This window comes from Somniosus microcephalus, chromosome 3 (assembly GCF_052327205.1).
Source record: "Somniosus microcephalus isolate GS21.2 chromosome 3, FLI_Smic_1.0, whole genome shotgun sequence".
In the NCBI taxonomy this organism is placed as follows: domain Eukaryota; kingdom Metazoa; phylum Chordata; class Chondrichthyes; order Squaliformes; family Somniosidae; genus Somniosus; species Somniosus microcephalus.
The window spans coordinates 322,979,889-323,000,179 of record NC_140989.1 but is presented as its reverse complement, the minus strand read 5'-3'; the positions used below and the strand labels follow the sequence as shown (position 1 = coordinate 323,000,179).

General features: G+C 38.5%; 2 protein-coding genes across 17 annotated transcripts in view; one reads left to right on the top strand and one right to left on the bottom strand.

Annotated features, from left to right (window-relative positions):
• Positions 1-10,936, bottom strand: part of rnf220a (ring finger protein 220a) — a 492,773-nt gene extending 481,837 nt beyond the window's left edge. For 3 of the 11 annotated variants that reach the window (XM_085983083.1, XM_085983087.1, XM_085983089.1), the window contains exons 1-2: positions 10,465-10,936; positions 8,609-9,349 (exon numbers count right to left, since the gene is read on the bottom strand). In XM_085983083.1, coding sequence (XP_085839209.1) covers positions 8,609-9,236 — 628 coding nt within the window. In that variant the 5' untranslated portion in view covers positions 9,237-9,349; positions 10,465-10,936. Of the gene's footprint in view, positions 1-8,608; positions 9,350-9,747; positions 9,839-10,464 lie in introns of those variants that run through there. The other 8 variants (XM_085983092.1, XM_085983090.1, XM_085983093.1 and 5 more) reach the window with 4 other exon arrangements.
• A 2,556-nt stretch (positions 10,937-13,492) lies between these two features.
• LOC147122194 (ERI1 exoribonuclease 3-like) overlaps positions 13,493-20,291 on the top strand; it is a 491,903-nt gene continuing 485,104 nt past the window's right edge. For 5 of the 6 annotated variants that reach the window (XM_085983080.1, XM_085983077.1, XM_085983078.1 and 2 more), the window contains exon 1: positions 13,493-13,579. The gene's annotated coding sequence lies outside the window, so the exon portion shown is untranslated. Of the gene's footprint in view, positions 13,580-13,618; positions 13,641-20,291 lie in introns of those variants that run through there. The other variant, XM_085983076.1, reaches the window with a different exon arrangement.

Here is a 20,291-nt window from a genome sequence, read left to right as displayed (position 1 = left end):
CCCTGTTGTAACTTCTATGTATTTTTATGTGCTCGCCCTTACTTCACACAGCCTTAGTCACTATCCATACCATTACCCCATATATCCTTGTTCACTGTGCACATCCTTACTCTGTACTTCCTTATTCACTCCATGTCCTTATCCAATCTATGCATCTTTATTTATGCTGAGCATCTTTACTCCTTTCTCATTCTTATCCACTCCAAATATCCTCATTCGCTCTCCACATCCTTATTCATGCTGAGTAGCTTTGTGCACATGAATTTCCTAATTTACTTTATGCATTTCTATTTATTCTTTGAAGTTTTTACTCACACTGAATGTCCTTATTCATTGAGTATCTTTTAGAAAAAAATGCTAATTCTCCAAGTGTGGCAAGAAGAGGTTCTTCTTTCCTTGTATTAAAATCATGTAAAAAATACCTATGTCCTATGCTCAGCACAAAGATGGTCACGCTTTGTATCCATATTCATTCTGTATATACTTACACAAATAAATGCCAACATGCCATACCATGGCAGGAAAAGAACTGCTCTAACGTGTATTAACAAGAATGCTATTATCCCATGCATGGCAAAATCATCCCACAATGTCATAATAACCTAGTTAGGTACTAATTCCAAAGCCACCATTTACAGTTAACAGATACAAATAACATTGGATTGAAAAGTCAGAATCAAACATATAAAATGTTAAAATAACACATGAAGGATTTTCAGATTCTTAAAGCCCCACTGATCCTATATAACAAATTCACAGAAGTTTCACATAGTTTTGAAATGAGCTAAGTAGATTCCTCTGCCTTCCAAGCTTGATTATTGTAATATTCAAACAGAAAAATAATCATGGTGAAACCATGACACAAAATTCAATCAGAGCTAAAGAACTTTTCTGATGTTCCAGATTTAAATTTGGTCTATTAATAATAATGGAGCGAGGGGAACAAGGAGACTATGATTTTAAGGTAGTCAGATAACTAAAGGTCAAATTGACACATGACAGTACTTAGAACAATCCTTGAAATCAAATATTCTTTTCTGTCACTCCTGAAAGATTTACTAATTACTGAGAACCACTACACACTATCTGCTTTCACTCACAGGCAGAGAGGAAAAGAAGAAAACAAGACATAATTTTTCTCCTCCAAGCTATTATCATGGCATAAACACACACACACACACACATACACACACAAAAAAAGCTCTGAAGGTACTTAGATATCTGTTTTCTACATAGGCAATAGATTTTATTCATTGCCTGGCTGACTTATCGCAGCCTGCTTTTAATGAGGTATAATAAGGAGAGCATTTTGTAGCTACACGGTTGTACTATTTTATCTTCCAAACAGCTGTGCCATGGCTGTCTGTGCAGGATAAATCATATCACCCTCCCCGCATATGCTAACACCCCTGTAATTACAGGACACTTTAAATGAAACAAAGAAAAAGAAACAGAAAAAAAACACCTAAAACTGTCGCACAGATTACAAGCAACAGCACAGACCTCATAATAAAGCCAGTCATCATTACAATTAATTTATCACAGGGAGGTAACCAAGAAAATGTGATCCATTAATTTGACAAGAGCACAACTATTGGGATTAATATCAGAGATTGGTAACCTCTTATCACCCTCCCTCTACTGCTTTTTTCCCCTCTATTTAAAATTGTTATGGAAATAAATTTTTTAAATACTTTAGGCCACACAGAAATTAATTCCTGGTCATAAGGGCAGTTCAATAATTAGAACTATAAAGGCTGTAGGACAAAACCAAGGAATGATTTGCTTAGCTATTTGAGCACAAAAATTCATTAATAAATAAGTGAGCTATTCACCGTTTCCTTAATTTCTTAAAAAGGATGTTAAGTGACTCAGCCTATACTATAATGGAGGGACCTTTTATTTTATTTCATTGACTGCAACGAGGCATAAAAATGGAAGAGGATTATTTTTGCTTTATAAAATATCTAGTTTTTATTTCTGCCCCCCACCCCCATATCTCCCTCTGACGCCCTCACTATCTCAATCAATACTCCAAATAGCAATCTGTTTGGGGGTGAACAGACAGCCTGGTTAATATGGATGCCAACTTTTCTTGTGCTTGTTCCACAGTTGGGCTGAAGAGGACTGAAAATCTTGTCTATCAGAAATGTAAATGATGAGCTGTCTTCCTGAGGGAAATGGATGAGTGCATTTTAGCTGGGGTGAATTCACTGGGTTTCTTGTGTGATTAACAACTCGGTGACCTGTTGTCCTTGGTCTAATTACTTTTAAATTTGCACTTTACATAATTATCATCAACAAGAATACTATCAATTTTTTTTAAAACTCCCTCATTAATTCATATGCTCCAAATCAAATTTAAGGTACAAGGGAACGAAGCCCAACATATAATTTCTAAAATTATTTCAGGAACCTAAAAAATACTTGCCTCAATCAAAAGATTTAACCTTTTTTTAAATGGAAGGACTTTTACTTTTGGCATTTTCAGTTATTAATTCTTAGTACATTGCGATGATGAAATTGTATAAAATACTATTAAAACTTGGGTACGAAGAGATTTACCACATTCTAAACTCAAATGGCTGCTTTGCTCCATTCAATGTGATGTTTCTATTTATTGAAAAACACAAGCAGCCACCATCCTTCAACACGCATTCCCCCGTCACTAAGCCAGCTCGATTTAAGGTGTTCTCTTTCGCTGATGTGTCTAATTTATCACCCCACTCCATGATTGATCTTTTTCTTATAAGCCTTGCGCCACTGCTGATTTTGCATTAACCACGGCCTTTTTTTTTGAATAAACTAAAACAGCTGCTCGACTTGCAGCAGAAGCGAAAGGGACATTTTAATATATTAAATCTGCAAGACTCTGCGAACAAACTGTAAGTGTTTATATTCTTCCCAAAAGCCTCTGAGCTTGTAAATGGCATGTGCCACATGCTAGGTGAAGCCAATTCTTTTGCTCTTTTTTTCCGCCAGTACCTTTAAAGAAACCGTTCCATTGTAAAACTTTATGATTTGATTCACTGCTGCTGTTAGGGCACCTGTTTGCTGGTTTTAATTAACTATCTTAGCTCCTGGAAAGTTTTTTTTCTCTTTTCCAGGCTAGTATCTTTCAGAAACTGGCTGGCTGTAAGCTGTGATTATAGCTTCAACACCAGGGCCCCCAATTTAAAAAGGCCTCCTGCCTTCTTCTTTGATCTCGGCTGCCAGAGAACTGCCGGTTGCTATTTTTCTGCCCTCTCAACACTGGCTCTGTCACCTGGCTCTCACAAAGGAAACAAAGGGATGGCTCTTTCTCTCCCTCTCGCACACAAGCAGAGAGACACAATCGAGACACTGAATTATACTCACGATACACAGCCCACCAGAGCAGCTGCTACCCATTTTTCACAAAAAAGGACAAGATACTTGCTGAATTAAAAAAAACTAACTGGCGAGCAACAGGCAAACCTGTTGCAAAGATCTGTGGCTTTTGAAAACATATACGTTATATTTATTAACCCTTAAAAGCTTATAGTACTCATTTTTCAGTTTGTTCCTCTTAAAGGCCAAGATAAACATTTTTCAGTTTATTGATGAACTCTCATTAATACTGTAAGCATGATTTTTCTTCCACTTAGCCATTAACTGGCCAGGTTTGGTATGTTTCTCTTCCTCTGTTTTATTTATCTATGTAATATTTACTCTACGACAACTGAAAGGTTATTTTGCTTGGAAAAGATTCACAACATTTGAAGGGTTTATCAATTATTAGCTTAGAAATGCATGTTCTTTTTTGTAAAGCTGTAATAACTTACCTTTTCTTAATATAGAAAAATGCATTTTGTGCCAACCAGTGATTGAATATTTGTGTGATAATCTATAATGGCGGCAAGGACAACAAATCGTTTTATTTGGAAAAGAATGGCAAAAGATATTTTCCCAGTTTCATTGTTTGAATGATGCCAATTTAGCACCATGTCTTTCCCTTATGGAGCAACAGTTGAAAACCATGCTGAGATATCCTTTACCTACAGAGATTTTCAGCCCACTTTCATTTTCCATTTTAATATTTTCTCCTTCATGGTGTAAAAATATATTGTGCAACTGAGAGTTTTCAACATAAAAATGGTTTATCCATTATTTGCAGCAAATATATTAAGCTTACTTCATTCATAAATAATAAATATAACTTAAGGTTTTTTTTCATTTCGCAAAACATGAAAGAATTATCATATTACTGTCAAAAAAGTGCTGAAGACAACAATAATTGTGGCTGTCATTTGAAAAACACAAAATACATGCTCCAACTATTCAGGAGTTTTTAACAATGGAAATGTTCGTTAAAAAAAACATTCTGACAATGAACATTATTTGGATTTGAGTGGCAAAAGTGATTACAACTGTGTGGTGTAATGCTAGCTTGCTTTCTGACAGTAGTCTGCTTCATTGTATGCGCTATCATGCTGTCGGAGAGAGCTGAGGATACCGACCGAGTCTCCCTGGTGGGTTTACTGACTGAACATCAAGCTCCCCTTCAGCCTCTGTAGACCAGACACATTGCACAAATGTAGACAGAGGGCAAATGAGCAGTAATTGATGAGAATAAAGATGTTTTGCCAGACAGAGATAGTACCCCTACAGAGAAATGAGGCATTTACAAATAAAACACGGACTAGACAAGATAGACGCCCCACTTTGCCATGAATTCTACAACAAAAATTTAAATTGGGCCACTAACTGTGAACAGAACACTTTGAAATGAAAAATAAAGAAGGTAAAAACATGAAACAACACTGCATAGGGACTAACAAAATGTAGTACAAGCAACATTGCCATTGATTGTTAGCATCTGAGGAGCCGTTTGTTTTTATCCCAAAGCCAAGACTTTACACGCATAGTTTTACACAAACTATGGTTTTGAGAAGATATCTGTCGCCTCCCCCGCAACCCCCTCACCACACCACCGTATTCTCCAACAATGATCACTGATCACTCAGAAACGAAACAATTCCTGAAATGCCTGCCCCCCAACTTTTAGTTAAACAAATGTTGGACTTGTTCACATGGTGCTGAATCTGTGTTTAAGAGCCATTCATTATGTACAAGAGTACACAAAGTTTTTCTTCTATGTTGCAGAGAAAGTAGCAAGTTAAATGTGTATGATTGTGTGAAAGGTCAAATAAAATCTTAAGCTAAGTCATTAGGTCAAAATAAATAACTTCAGATTTTTCTAATTTGTCCACAATTGGTTTTTAATTGTTCTTTTTTATTTGTAGCTTTATTTATTCAAAACCTTCTCTTTTTAAGTCAGGGTTATTTTCCCTTTTTAGTAATTTGTTGACTATTTTATTCGTCCTTTTGCGACTTTCTAAGCTGTACTTAAATATTAAAGACAAATATTTCGCTAAACTGTAAAAATTCAAAAATCAAATCAAAACGAAGCAGGAAATTGGCGATATGCTGGCAGCCACGAGATTCTCTTCTCTTTGAAACATTTGTTCAAGCTCTGAATCACACACAATGCAAACTGTTTTTAACAAATGGAAATTCTGACTCTGAGCGTTTGTCTTGGAACACTTTGCCAATCATAAAGCATCGCATTTAGCTTAATAAATAAACTCCTTTAAACCAGGCTTCTTTTAAAAAAAATAAAATACATGGGGGAACAGGAAATCTGCATGGCCTCACCGTATATACACAATTTTTTTTTTATTTGAAGAAAAATTTTCAAAGTTTGTATTGGTTCACTTTTATTTTTGAGGAACGGTATTTAAAAGAGACGCGTTGTGCTGCGAGTGAGCAGGTACTCCCTTGGCAGCAGTCTTGTAACAGATTTTTTGGGAAGAAAAAAAGAAAGGAAATCGATGGCACTTTGAATAGAGGTCGTCAGGGTTGTTGCTCAGGGAAAGTGACAGATCTGCGTACTAAGCCTCTGGCAGCCCCAAAAAATTCCATACATATTACCATTTAGCTGCAATATTTCAGGCTACAGCCTTCGTAATGAAACTCCACTTTGTAAATCAACCATTTATCCTACACAGTAGTGCAATGTAATCAGTGTTAACTAAAAGTAGCTATAGCAATAAATAGTAATACATAGACAGTGCAATAGATAAAGCTATAAATGTATAGATTGTTTAACTGACATAATTAACTATTTTAATAACAAATATAGTTGAAGAAATGTCACATTACTGTCAATTTTAAAAAATCAAATACAATTTTTAATAGATTGTCAATAAATGATCCACATTAAGCATTCATGTATGATACGGCCATTCTTAAAATCTAAATTTACAATACAGATATTAGTAACCCCTCCCTGAAAAATAATAGATAATAAGTAAAGGAATGTCCGGTTAAACTTAACTTGTAATTTTAATTGCCGCTTGAATTTTCCTGCAAATCAGTGATATAAGTTTTAGCAAAGTTATTTGTAACAAATCAGGTTTATAATTTTTAATGCATTTGTTTTTTTGTCATCATCCACAAAATAGACATGTTTAACCTCTCATTTTGGTTGAGAGATAAAAATAATTCCTAAAACAAAAGCAGATGGCTTGGAATATCGAAGAACAGGTTTAATGTTGCTTTTATACGAAACAAATACTTTGGGTGTGCATTTGGCTCAATACACTTTGCAGATGTCAAGCAAGTCAGCATCTATAAAATCAGTTTTAAAATAATGTACTTATCTTGGATGAAACCAAACTATTTGAGGGCTATTTCAACAATTTCCTCGACCATCAATTTTTTTCCTGAGCATTCTTATTTACAATCATATAAAGCTGCCAATGTATATTTATCTGCTTAAAAGACGTCTTTAATCCAGCTGCATGCAATTTAATACACAGCATAGGGCAAGGTAGTTTTTTTACTGTGTCAACTCACACCTCAGCCTTATAACAAATGGCACAGTGTTAAAGGCCAATTGTCCCTTCTCTTATCTCCTTCGCACCTCAATATTCATTCCAACAACCCTCAAATCCTTTTCGCTACACCACAGGCTTAAAGACTGAGGCTGTATAATACCGGCTCTCAGCAAGTGCTCAAAGCCGATCCAGTACTGCCTTCTTCCTCTCGATTTTTCCATATTAGTGGCTATCATTACCATAAGAAGAGGGTAGAGGAAAAGAGGGGAGGGAAGCACTTAAAGAAATGTGAAAGGGATGCCAGTTGAAAACCAGTGGGGAGAACTGAAAAGATCAGCCTTTTCACATCTGGTTAAGTACTGCGAAACACCCCAATGGCCATATGATTATAAGAACACCCTTGCTAAAGTTTACTTGCAGTAAGAGAAGAGAATATTACCATGGGTTTCAATCTGCGCTACTTTCCCTATCATTTGCCATCCCACCCACCCTTGCTCCAATTTGTTTGCTCAATAAATCAAAAGAAATTTATGAAGAAGAAAAGCAACCAGGTTGGTCCTGTCAGGAAGGAAGCAAAGACATCCATGTTTTGTTGTTTTAAGGGTTTTTTTGTTAACTGCTCAGGAAGGAAGATAGGGGCCTGGATTCTGACTCAACGAGTGCAGATTAATCACTCATTCTTTACCATAATATAGCCCTTCTGAGTTACTTTCTACAGTCTACGCTTTTAAAATCATCTTTATTCAGCTTTTTCTATTTTCATCCATCTGTCCAACAAGCTTTTAATTCTATTGTTTATCACTCACTTCGCTTTGCTTTCACTTTCTGCCTGTCCTTTTTCACTTCTATTATTATTCTCACTTTTTCTCTTGTTTCCCTTGCCGCCTCTTACTCTTTCTTCAACCAAAACAAACAGTAACAAAAGTCAGTAGCTTCCCACAGCTGAGGCTTGTTAACTTATCACCCATTATCACCTCATCCTCTAAGCAGCACCTTTCTTCTCAGACCGCTGATGAGCCCCCACAAACTTCTGGAATTGCAATTTAACTCAACAAACATCACAATACAGATGCAGGGAATTGGCTTCCTCTCAGTTAGAGGGTCTTTTTTTTCCCAGGAGTTATTCAGTTGGGGGGTGGGGGAAGGTTGAGAAATGTCAGTGATAACAAATCTTTCTTTAAAAGAATATTTAAAGCATCAGCTGTATACAAAAGACATGATCATCACTTAATTCTTTTGGAGGATTTTAATCACTGGAAGACAGAACTCTGTTTTACTTAGTTTTATTTTATTAAACTGTAGGCCATTAAAAACGATGCTCTCTAGCAAACAAATATCTGCATCGTGAAGGACATACATCTGCAACTGAAATTAGAGCACACAAGATGATACGTGATAGATCGACAAGAACATTTACCGTAGATGCTGCCCACATATTTCAGCTTCTGATTTCATCAAGAAAAAATGATAATTATGCTGAAAGTTTAAGTGGCTTGGATTTTAAATTAACAATATACATGTACTAATATTCAATAATATTTTATTTCAGATACAAAGTTAAATTATCAAGCACAGTTAACACACTAAAATATGAAACATTATTCAAAACTTTCTAAATATAGTTAAATACTGCCAGTTAAGCGGTTTGTTTTTTAATGGTCGTCACAAGTTCCGGGTACATGCTGAAAATTTCAATTTGAAAAATAAAAAGGGCCCAAAGAATTTAAAACAAGTAAAAGAACACTTACATCTCTCATTTCGACTTTCTTCAGGGCTTGCAGAGTTTTCTCGGTCGGAGATGAGACCTGACACAGCAAAGACCTTTTTTCCAGTGTCATCTAGCTTCAGCGAGCTGGGGGAACTGGATGGGAGCTGGGTTGTGAACTCGTATTCCTTGCCCTCAGAGTCCGAAAACCTCAGATGAGGGGATTCGGTTTCATGGCAGTTCTTTAGTCTTTTGGCAGGTGTAAAGGCGGACTGGTAACTGTCTCTGTCTTCAGCGGAGGCAAAAGGTCGGAATGCCCCAACACCACTGTGGTTCAGCATGCTGATGGGGGTACAGTCCAGATTTGGAGGTGCAAATTGATGATGCAGGTGCAAAAGCTGAGGGGGAAAATCCCGGTTCGGGAAGGCCCCTGGCACCCCGCCCTGACGATGGTACATCGAGGCAAAGGTATAGGAACCATTGGTGAAGGGGATGTGGACATCTTTGTCCACTGAGACAGGTACTCCAAAGGGTCTAGGCTGCTGGCAAGAGATGGTGGCATCTCGGCTAGCCTCTGCTGTGGAGGCAAGGACCATCAAAGCTGGAGATGCAAGGGGATTAGGGAGGTAGGAAGAATTCTCCATCTTGAAAGCTGTTCTGTGCAAGTCCATTGGAAACTCTTTGCTCCCTGGTACCAGAATTATATAATGACCTTCTCAAATGCAGGCAAGGCTGGCTTTATAGAGAGCAGGGTGACATCATTACCACCACAGCTTGATAGACCCTGTATTAATAAAGAGAACAAAAATAAATATTCACATACACACACTCTTCCCCTCTCTCTCTCTCTCTCTATTATTTATATATATATATATACACACACACACATATATATATATACCCCATTACAAGCAGTCTGACGCTTGTATAGATTAGGTACTATTTGACCACAGTAATTATGAAAATCTATACTTAATACACTCTGGTGTCAAAGTGTCACGGGCTTAAAGACTGACCCCAAATAACAGAACCTCTACAACCTTGTGATCAAAAATGCATTTATTGCTCCGAAATCACAGGAGGCGGTTACTGATTAAGCATTCTTTTCCTCCCAAAGTCCTGCAGACCAAAAATAAAAGTAGTAGTTTTTTACGGTTTTCTTTTTTAGACAAATATATTTACCTTTTGGATTTTTAATTTGCCACATGGTAAAAAATAAAGATTAAAATAACTTAACGGTATTGATTTACGCGTTAGAATTGACATTAATTTTAGTTCAGTTATCACTTTGCAAAGCGATCAATAGTAACTAATAACGAATGACAGGGCTGGTAAAAAGGAGAGAAAGCAGGACTCCAGCCAAAAATCGAAATGTACCGGCACTAAATCATCTCATACTTTTCTAGTCGTCAGACATCAAGACACCAAAAAAACCTAGTTGCTACTTTTGTTACAACTATCAAGATGAATACCATCCAGTGCCAGATAATTCATTGCAACTTTGAAACTGAGGCCAATTAAACAGCTAATTTAATGATACTTAGTAGCAATCATCAAGAAATAAAATAGGTAACAGCACGAAAAGCTAAGCAGTTATGCCATATGGAATTAACACTAGCAGATATTACTATATAGATGCACATTATATAAGTGACGATGAATACAATTCGCACATTCAGTTCAGCATAGTGCAATTTATTATAAATAAGGCATTAAATATCTAAGGCGATACGTTATAATGCAAGCAATGAACGTAAACTGTCTGGACTAACTATTTTTACTATAAATGTTTTTTAATTGCAAGGTGCACGCACCGACACCGTGAAGCATGTAAACAATGACTTCCGGACAAAGTTGGAGACAACACATCACCGACACATTCTGCATTACTGTACTTACTTTAATTCCCAAGGATGCTTTCACTTTTTATAATAGAACATATACACGCGAAAATAAAAGGTTTATTTCTTTTGGCAAAACTCTCCTTCAGTATATGAGGGCTGTGGAGTGGAAGTCTGGAATACGGAGTGTGTGTGAATGAAGTCTGCTGTTGGAGGATGGTGTTGATTACATGCACAGAGGGATCCCTATCCCGAGTCCGATCAGAGGAGGAATGTTGCGTTGCTGCTGCTCGGTTGCTGCCGCTTGGCTCAGTGTGTATATGTGTGTGTCAATTTCAGAACTCACTCGCCGGGACAGCAATATAGCAGCGCAGCCCCTGCCAGCCGACTGCGCAGCCGCACTGCCCTCACACTGGCACCTGGGAATTGTAGTCCTCACTCTTCGCTTCATCTCCCGCTCTTCGTCTTTGCCTTTCCTCTTCTTCCCTCTCTATTTCTCTCTTTACATTTCTTAATTATTTATTCTCTCATTTTTCCTTGTTTTTTCCTTTTTTCGCTTCATCGATTCAATCTTTCCTTTTTTATTTGAGATGTATAGTTTTTATGTTTATACGTCTTTTGTATTTGCTTAAAAAATTCCATCAATCTGCTATTTATTCTTCCTTTCTATTGTTCGTGTGTTTAAAATTTCCCATTTTTAAATTGTTTCTTATTTGTTAAAAGTATATAACTCCTCGGTCCCTCTGTACTACATTTATTTACTCTTCCTTTGCCACTATCTATTGTTTTATACTGCGTACTCTTTTTTATTTCCTTTCGCGTTCCTTGCTTTCTTTGTCATTCTACGGAGTATTTTTTTGTTCTTACCCTTTGGTATTTCCTTTCCCTTCATCTCCATTCTTTTTCTGCTGTACAATATATAAAGAGCCTTGACCTTTTTTACTTTTGTTCTCTTATAAGCGTCTCCGCTTTTTACTTGGAACTGTTGACTTTCTTTCCTCCTTTTGATTCTCGACTTGATCTTTTTCTGCTTTATGTACCTTTCCCCATCCCTTTCGAGACAACCTTCCCACTTTCTTTGCCGTATGTGCAGAATTTCGGTGTCATCTGTTGCAGTGTTTTCCCTTCTTGCCTCTTCACTTACCCGGATTTCTGAATTTCCCTTCTCTTTCCCAGGTGTATTCAGTTTATTTTGATCATTCTCGGCTTCATGTAACTCTTTTTCCCTGAGTGTGCACTCTTTTTCATTGTTTTTCTGTTTCGTCTGCCTTCTTTTGCTTCACCTTATCGGTTCTTCATCGTTTCGTTTGCTTTATTTTTAAAAAGAAAATTCCTGTTCCGACCCTAACTTTCTAGTCTGTTATTTCCAGTCACTGTTCTTCGAGAATTTATTATTTTTTTATTATTTATTATCCTGCAAACTACAATAATCGATCCAACTGAATAATGTAGTTTGGGGAAGGGTGGGGATTAAGTCTTCAATAATAACACTCTTAAAAAAAAAGAGTTCCAAAGTTCCATGATCAAAGTTCTTCCTCTAAGTTCCGGACAGGGTTGCTCAACGACAGGCAAGGCCTGAAAAGACATCATGAGAACCATCACTTCCAAAATCAATCAACTAATTGTACAAAAATACAAAGTAAAATAAAGTCATAGCAAGATTGATAAATTTGCTCTGCGGCTGTATCTATTAATGTTGCACTAACCCTTTTGATGGCCTACATAAGCCTGTATTTCAACAAACACCAAAAAATCAATACCTAACATTATTAATTATCTCAGTTTCCCATTGAACGTGAACAGCTCAACAGTATCAAGGAGCTCGGATAAAGAACTAGCTGACAGTACAAATATATTACAGAACACAACAAAATATACACTTAGATTTACCCCAACCAATTAAAAAAAATCGATGCATTTGCAAAAATCAAAAATAATGTAACTCCTTTAGAATCCAGAAGTCTCAATGCCATTATCACCGAAAGCTAACCGGCAAGAAAGGGGATACATTTTTATGTTTCTGTTATGTCTAGATGAATTAGTTTAGTTACAGCATATCATCAGGTAATTATACTGTAATGGATTCAGTCAAAACTTTAGAAAATAAGTGATAAATAAAATAATTTTGGTAATATGACAATAAGTGTACTTCAGTACTAATTAAAATATTATCAATAATTGAATAAATAATTGATATTGTGATAGTGTTGCAAATGTTTTGACTGAGGTTAATGTCGGAGATAATGACAAAATGTATGATTTAAACTTATCTAATCGCCAAACAAAAATTTGACACTAATCAAAACTTAATTCTAAATTCGGATTGTAAAATGGCAATAAATTTAAAATGGATTGTAAATTCACAGTATCTTACAGCAAAACCAAATGCAATAGGTCGCAATTCACCGTGTCTGCGCCTGCTGAATGGGATGTGGGCAATAAGACTACAACTCCCAGTGCTCCTAGCACAAAAATCTCAGCTACTGAAAAGACATCAGAGCGCAAGGCAGTCCGCATTTGTAGTCCTTTCCATTTAATGTGAAACTTGATGCACTAATAACATCACATTTATAATAGAGCGATGGTACGATTTATTATTAAAATTTGCGGATGGGGTGTTCATTTACTTCAGGGCTCCTAACATTGTCGTCGGTCTGAACTTGCCATAAAGATTCGCCTTGAAAATAAGTAACCAGTTCAGTCACTGAGGAATATTTTATTATTTAAAAAAAAACCGGAGTCGCCAAAAAATGGATAAACGATCAACAGTTGGCGACAGGCTAAAACTGTTTAAATTGTCAATAAAACAAGAACCTAACAGATCGGTTTAATAAAACTGGCGACGAATACTTTAGGCTGATTCACGCTCCCAAGAAAGCCGGGCTGCACAAGTTGGGAAGTTGGAACAGTCCCGGTTCCGGACTCCGGGGGGGGCGATCTTTCGAACTACAACTCCCAGAATGACGGAACGGCCCCAAAAGAAACCCCCGCCATGTTGTCCTCTCAACCAAACCTCATGACGACGGTTCAAAAAGCGGGCGGAGCGCAAACCCCGCCTCTCTGATTCTATTGGTCGTTATCACGTCCGTCCGGACAAAACGTGCCCTCTGAGTGGCCAGCGGCGGTGCCAATCATGAGTCGGGTCAAACGCAAGGTTCGGCCAGCAGGATAGGGTGAGTAAGGCTGTGGCCGTTGGTTGAAAGTGACTGGTTTGTGTTTATTGTCGTTTTTAAGGTTAGGCAACCTCAGGCGAGGGGATAGGCCGCTATGTGTCTTTTTTTTTAAATAATGCGGAGGTTTCAACAACAATAATAAACTTTTGATTAGACGTGTATGTAAGAAGCACTTTTTCTGTACCGAGGTGCGAGGCCCTCATGGAATGACAGTTCTGAGAGTTTGGGAAGATTTTGTCCAGTTACACATTTCCCTGCTTATACTTTGAGGTCGTAATTTTCATCTTGGTTCACTTCACCAGAAAGTGCCGCTGGGAAGGGATATTCCCCATTTGCAAAATATCGCTTCTGGACAGTGACGTGTTACTGGATTTCTCTAACTTGTAAAACTAAAGTAGAAACATAGGGACTTTTTAATGCAATAAAATGTGTGCCTGCTGTTGATTAGAACATTTCAAAGTTATAATTTGGAGACAAAGTTAATAAATCAGGAGACGTGTCAATTCTTTGTGGGTACAGAGCATAGTTTATCTCCCCATTACAACTTAAGTGTTCCATTAATTTTTTTTTTTTTACTTGTGCAGTCTGACTTTTTTTCTAGTAACGGGTTGTGATTTTTGTGGTGCAAATGTAACGTGTGTGGTGTGTTTCAATTTTAGAAAAACAAATGTTTAGCAGTTTTTACCCAGATTTCTTTACCATGGTCGGTTCTGACAACATACTGAACGGTTCCACTAGTAACTTTAGTTTTATTTGTAACTTCCTGTGTGTTTGGAGTTTTTTATGCATTTATCATTAAACATGAGTTGAGATTTGTTTTATCCTGAATTGAGTTTGTTTAAATTGTTCCAGTATATTTTGATTATTATCTTCAACCTCCACCAGATAAAGAAAATATGAAGTGGTGAATTGAAATATTCGAAAAGAATTTTCACACAGTGCATGAGACATGAAATTGAACTCATTTTGTCACACCCAATTTTAAATGAGCCCACCCCCTCCAATTTCTCCCATCAATGAATACATAGCATCAGCCCTGCTGTTAAATATTGTAATTGTTGACACTGGTAATTTGTTTCCTGTGATTTTACTTTGTTTTTAATATCTATATATTAAAAGCCTTGTGGATGGCATGCATTTCATGTACACATTAATTTTACTTCCTGTGTTCTGCTTTTATAAAGCAGTCATTTGTCAATATCATGGAAAAACCTCATGTAACCATTTATAATGGGGAAACTCTACATCAACATGTTAATTCACCAGCACTTTGTTTATGGATCAATTGAATTGCTCAAAATGCTTTTGTAAAACAAATACCATTTTTTCCCTCAGTAATTGAAATTTCTAATATCCAAAATAAGGTTTTAACAAAATAGAAAATAATGTATTACATTTATCTTTTGTCTCTTAATACTTTCATTTATGTTTTTACTTAAAGGCTTCAGTCTGCCTGAAAAGTCTGGGCTTTAACAGGATTTTTTCATTTCACAATAATTGCACGGAGCTTACAGCCATGTTCATGCATTCTGAACAAAAGCAGTTTTCTGAATTTCCCAGTATGCAATCAGTGTACCAGCAAATCAACATGAGCAAATGTGGAAGGGTTTGACCCCTTATTTTGTAAGGATTTGGGAGTTTCCTTGCTTTTTCCAAAAGACTTTGAAACAAGCTGGAAATTGAATTCTTAAAACTTTATTTCAGGCAAGTTTGACATTTATTTAACAATTTTTTAAATTCTTAACTGCTCACAGACAACACAACTGATTAGAGCAGGTGTGCCTTCTTTGTTGATAGTAAAACAAATTAATGAGCTTATACATTTTAGTCACTTTATTTTGGTTAAAAGCTCTCCTGAACCATTTTTGAGGCTTAAGGATTTTTTTCAGATATTAAAAAATGTAAATGATAAACCTTTCAGCATTTTACAAGGTGAATTTTGTTTGAAAACTTATTAATAACATAAGAACTAGGAGCAGGAGTAGGCCATACGGCCCCTTGGGCCTGCTCCGCCATTCAATAGGATCATGGCTGATCCGAACCTAGACTCACGTCCACTTCTCTGTCCGCTCCCCGTAACCCCTAATTCCCTTATCAGCTAGGAAACTGTCTATCTCCGTTTTAAATTATTTAATGTCGCAGCTTCCACAGCTCTCTGAGGTAGCAAATTCCATAGATTTACTACCCTCTGAGTGAAGAAGTTTCTCCTCATCTCAGTTTTGAAAGGGCAGCCCTTTATTCTAAGATTATGCCCCCTAGTTCTAGTCTCGCCCATCAGTGGAAACATCCTCCCCGCATCCATCTGATCAAGCCCCCTCACAATCTTATGTTTCGATAAGATCGCCTCTCATTCTTCTGAATTCCAGTGAGTAGAGGCCCAACCTACTCAACCTTTCCTCATAAGTCAACCCCCTCATCTCTGGAATCAACCGAGTGAACCTTCTCTGAACTGCCTCAAGAGCAAGTATATCTTCTTAAATATGGATACCAAAACTGTACGCAGTACTCCAGGTGTGGTCTCACCAGTACCCTGTGTAACTGAAGCAAGACTTCCCTGCTTTTATACTCCATCCCCCTTGCAATAAAAGCCAAGATTCCATTGGCCTTCCTGATCACCTGCTGTACCTGCATACTAACCTTCTGTGTTTCATGCACCAGGACCCCCAGATCCCTTTGTACTGTAGAACTTTGCAGTTTCTCTCCATTTTTAGATAATAACTTGTTCTTTGATTTTTTTCTGCCAAAGTGCATAACCTCACACTTTCCAACATTATATTCCATCTGCCAAATTTCTGCCCACTCACTTAGCCTGTCTATGTCCTTTTGCAGGTTTTTTATGTCCTCACTCACTGCTTTCCCCCCCATCTTTGTATCGTCAGCAAACTTGGATATGTTGCACTTGGTCCCCTCCTCCAAATCGTTAATATAGATTGTAAAGAGTTGGGGTCCCAGCACTGACCCCTGCGGAACACCACTAGCTACTGATTGCCAACCCGAGAATGAACCATTTATCCCAACTCTCTGTTTTCTGTTAGCTAGCCAATCTTCCACCCATGCCAGTATATTATCCCCAATCCCGTGATTTTTTTATCTTGTGCAGTAATCTTTTGTGTGGCACCTCGTCAAATGCCTTTTGGAAGTCCAAATACACCACATCCACTGGTTCCCCTTTATCCACCCTGTTTGTTACGTCCTGTCATTGCTCACAATCCCCTAGACCACATTCCCAATGCACTCTGAACCCAGACTGCACCTTCCCCATTGCTCCCAGATCCTGAGACCTCCCTCCCCAAGGTTATTCCTCCAGTGATCCAGGACCTACTTCAGTGCTCCCAGACACTTGGACCCCCTCAAAATACGGCGAGACACTGAGACTCTCCCAGTACACGGTTCCAGTACTTCCTGGGTCAGCATTCAATGCTAATCAGTCCGTGTTCCTGGGAATAATATTTAGCCTTGTACTTTCAAATGTCAAACCCACTACAAGCAATATCATTGGAGATCTGGTAATATATTAAAAATCTTGCAAGAAGCACACATTTCTGTAAATGTTATAATAGCAAAATACTGTGGATGCTGGAAATCTGAAATAACAACAGAAAATGCTGGAAATACTCAGCAGGCCAGGCAGCATCCGTGGAGAGAGAGAAACAGAGTTAACGTTTCAAGTCTGGGACCCTTCGTCAGAACTGGGAAAAAGCTGGAAATGTAACATATTAAGCAGGGGCGGGGGGCGTGGTTTAGGAAGGGAGGAAGGAATTGAAAGAACATGCTGTGAAAATGTTGCAAATGGGAATGGCAAAATCATACTGCATGAAAAATGGGGGCAGGGATTATTATCTGAAATTGTTGAACTCGTATGTTGAGTCCGGCAGGCTGTAAAGTGCCCAATCGAAAGATGAGGTGCTGTTCCTCGAGCTTACATTGAGCTTCATTGGAACAGTGTAAGAGGCCGAGGACAGAGAGATCAGAGTGGGAGTGAAATGGAGAATTAAAATGACAGGCGACCGGAAGCTCGGGGTCACCCGTACGGACTGAACGGAGGTGTTCCGCAAAGCGGTTGCTCAATCTGCGTTTGGTCTCCCCAGTGTAAAGGAGACTGCATCGTGAGCAGCGAATACAGTATATTAAATTGCAAGAAGTACAAGTAAATCGCTGTTTCACCTGGAAGGGGTGTTTGGGGCCCTGGACAGTGGGAAGGGAGGAGGTAAAAGGGAATGTGTTGCATCTCCTGCGCTTACACGGGAAGGTGCCAGGTGAAGGAGAAGGGCTGTTGGAGGTGATTGAGGAGTGGACCAGGGTGTTGCGGAGGGAGCGGTCCCTTTGGAATGCTGAAAGGGGAGGTGAGGGGAAGATGTGTTTGGTGGTGGGATCACGTTGGAGGTGGCGGAGGATGATCCGTTGAATGTGGAGGCTGGTGGGGTTTCAGATAATAATCCCTGCCCCCATTTTTCATGCAGTATGATTTTGCCATTCCCATTTGCAACATTTTCACAGCATGTTCTTCCAATTCCTTCCCCCCCCATCTAAACCCCCCCCCCCTGTCTCTGCACCTGCTTAATATCTGTTAAATCTCCAGCTTTTTCCAGTTCTGATGAAGGGTCCCAGACCTGAAACGTTAACTGTTTCTCTCTCCACAGATGCTGCCTGGCCTGCTGAGTATTTCCAGCATTTTCTGTTGTTGTTTCTGTAAATGTTACTTATTTTCTATAGTATCCCTGTTTATTTATAGCACCTGTTATAAAACAGCATATCTGCCAACTACAGTACTGTGAGAATTGGCACGGTGAGATCTGCTAGTGTACGTACAAAACACTTATAGTACAGGAGGAGGCTTGCAATGAATTTTGGCCACTTTTTGAGGTTGAATTCACATTGGTCTATTTTCTTTCTATGCATACATTTTAAAAATATATTTCAGTAATTATGCAGTATCTTTTTGAATGTTGTAACTGATTTAGTATTGATCACCACTTGTGACAAAGCATTCTACATTCTGACAACTCTGAAGAAGTTTATCTTATTCTACCCTTTTACATATTCAGGGCTCACCTTGAAATAATGAGCTCTTGTCTTTGATCTACCTGCTATTGGAAATTATCTATATTTATCTTGTTTATTCCTATTATTTGAACACCTTAATGCTATTAAATGTTGGTGTTTAGAGAGATTTAGGTGTCCTACAGGAAACGCAGAGTTAGCATGCAGGTACAGCAAGAATTAGGAAGACAAATGGCATGTTGGCCTTTATTGCAAGGGGGTTGGAGTACAAGAGTAAGGAAGTCAGGGCCTTGGTGAGACCACACCTGGAGCACTGTGCACAGTTTTGGTCTCTATCTGAGGAAGGATATACTTGCCTTAGAGGCAGTACAACAAAGGTTCACTAGAGAATCCCTGGGATGAGAGGGTTGTCTTATGAGGAGAGATTGAGTAGATTGGGCCTATACTCTCAAGTTTAGAAGAAATGAGAGGTGATCTCATTGAAACATACTAGATTCTGAGGGGGACTGACAGGGTAGATGCTGAGAGATTGTTTCCCCTGGCTGGAGAGTCTAGAACTAGGGAGCTAGTCTCAGGATAAGGGGTCGGCCATTTAAAACTGAGGCGAGGAGTAATTTCTTCACTCGGTCAGAGGGTTGTGAATCTTTGGAATTCTCTACCCCAAAGGGCTGTGGATGCTGAATCGTTGAGTATATTCAACGCTGAGATAGATTTTTGGACACCAGGGGAATCGAGGGATATGGGGATAAGGCAGGAAAGTGGAATTGAGGTCGAAGATCAGCCATGATCTTTTTGAATGGTGGAGCAGGCTTGAGGGGTTGTATGGTCTACTCCTGCTCCTAATTCTTATGTAATAAAATCTCCCTCCGTGTTCTCAGTTTTAGAATGCAATCCTAGTTACTCTAGCTGTCCTTGTAACTGTCCTGGCAAATCTGCATTGCACTTTCTCTGGGACTATCTTATCCCTTCTGTAATAAACAGTACAGTATTCAGATGTGGCCTTGATACTGTTTTGTAAGAAGTCATTGTGACCATTTTGCTGTTGTAGTCGATCCCAACTGATGTAAACCCCACATTGTAAACGTCCTTTAATGCCGTTTTTTAAAAACCTGCCCTAACCATCTTTAAAAATATATGTATCTGTAAAGTAATCTCTTTCCTCCTGCATTCCATTGAGGAATTTACTGCAAAGTATATTGGCCTAGAAATTCGTAGTGTTTGCGCTGGCCACTAAGGCCTGTTTCGGCAAAAAAAAAGGCGGTCGACTCACCTCTGCCCGTTGCCGGTGGGTCCCGCGGCAGCCGCCATTTTTGGCTGGGCGGCAGCGCTGCCGATGTCCACGCTCGCTAGTGATTATTGAAATTATGCAGATCGTGACGTCAGTGAGTATACAACACTCCCCTGACCCCTGATCTGCCATTTTGGAGTGCGCTGCTCAACTTACCGGCCTGTGTTAATTACGACCAGCTGACCAAGCGTTCAAAAGCAAGAAGGAGCCTCCAGCAGTGTTATTTAAAGGGATCATCAGCAACAACTTGCAGCTGACATGTTTGTTCAGTTTGACTGACTCTGTGGGAACTTTCTGAAACTCTAGCAGCTTTCTAAATTTTTTTCAAGATCGTAAGGTGACCGGGAGTGTTGGTGCAAGTGGGGGACGTCATCATTCTTATTTAAAGGCTTCTGCTCACAACACTTGCTCACAGTCATGGGG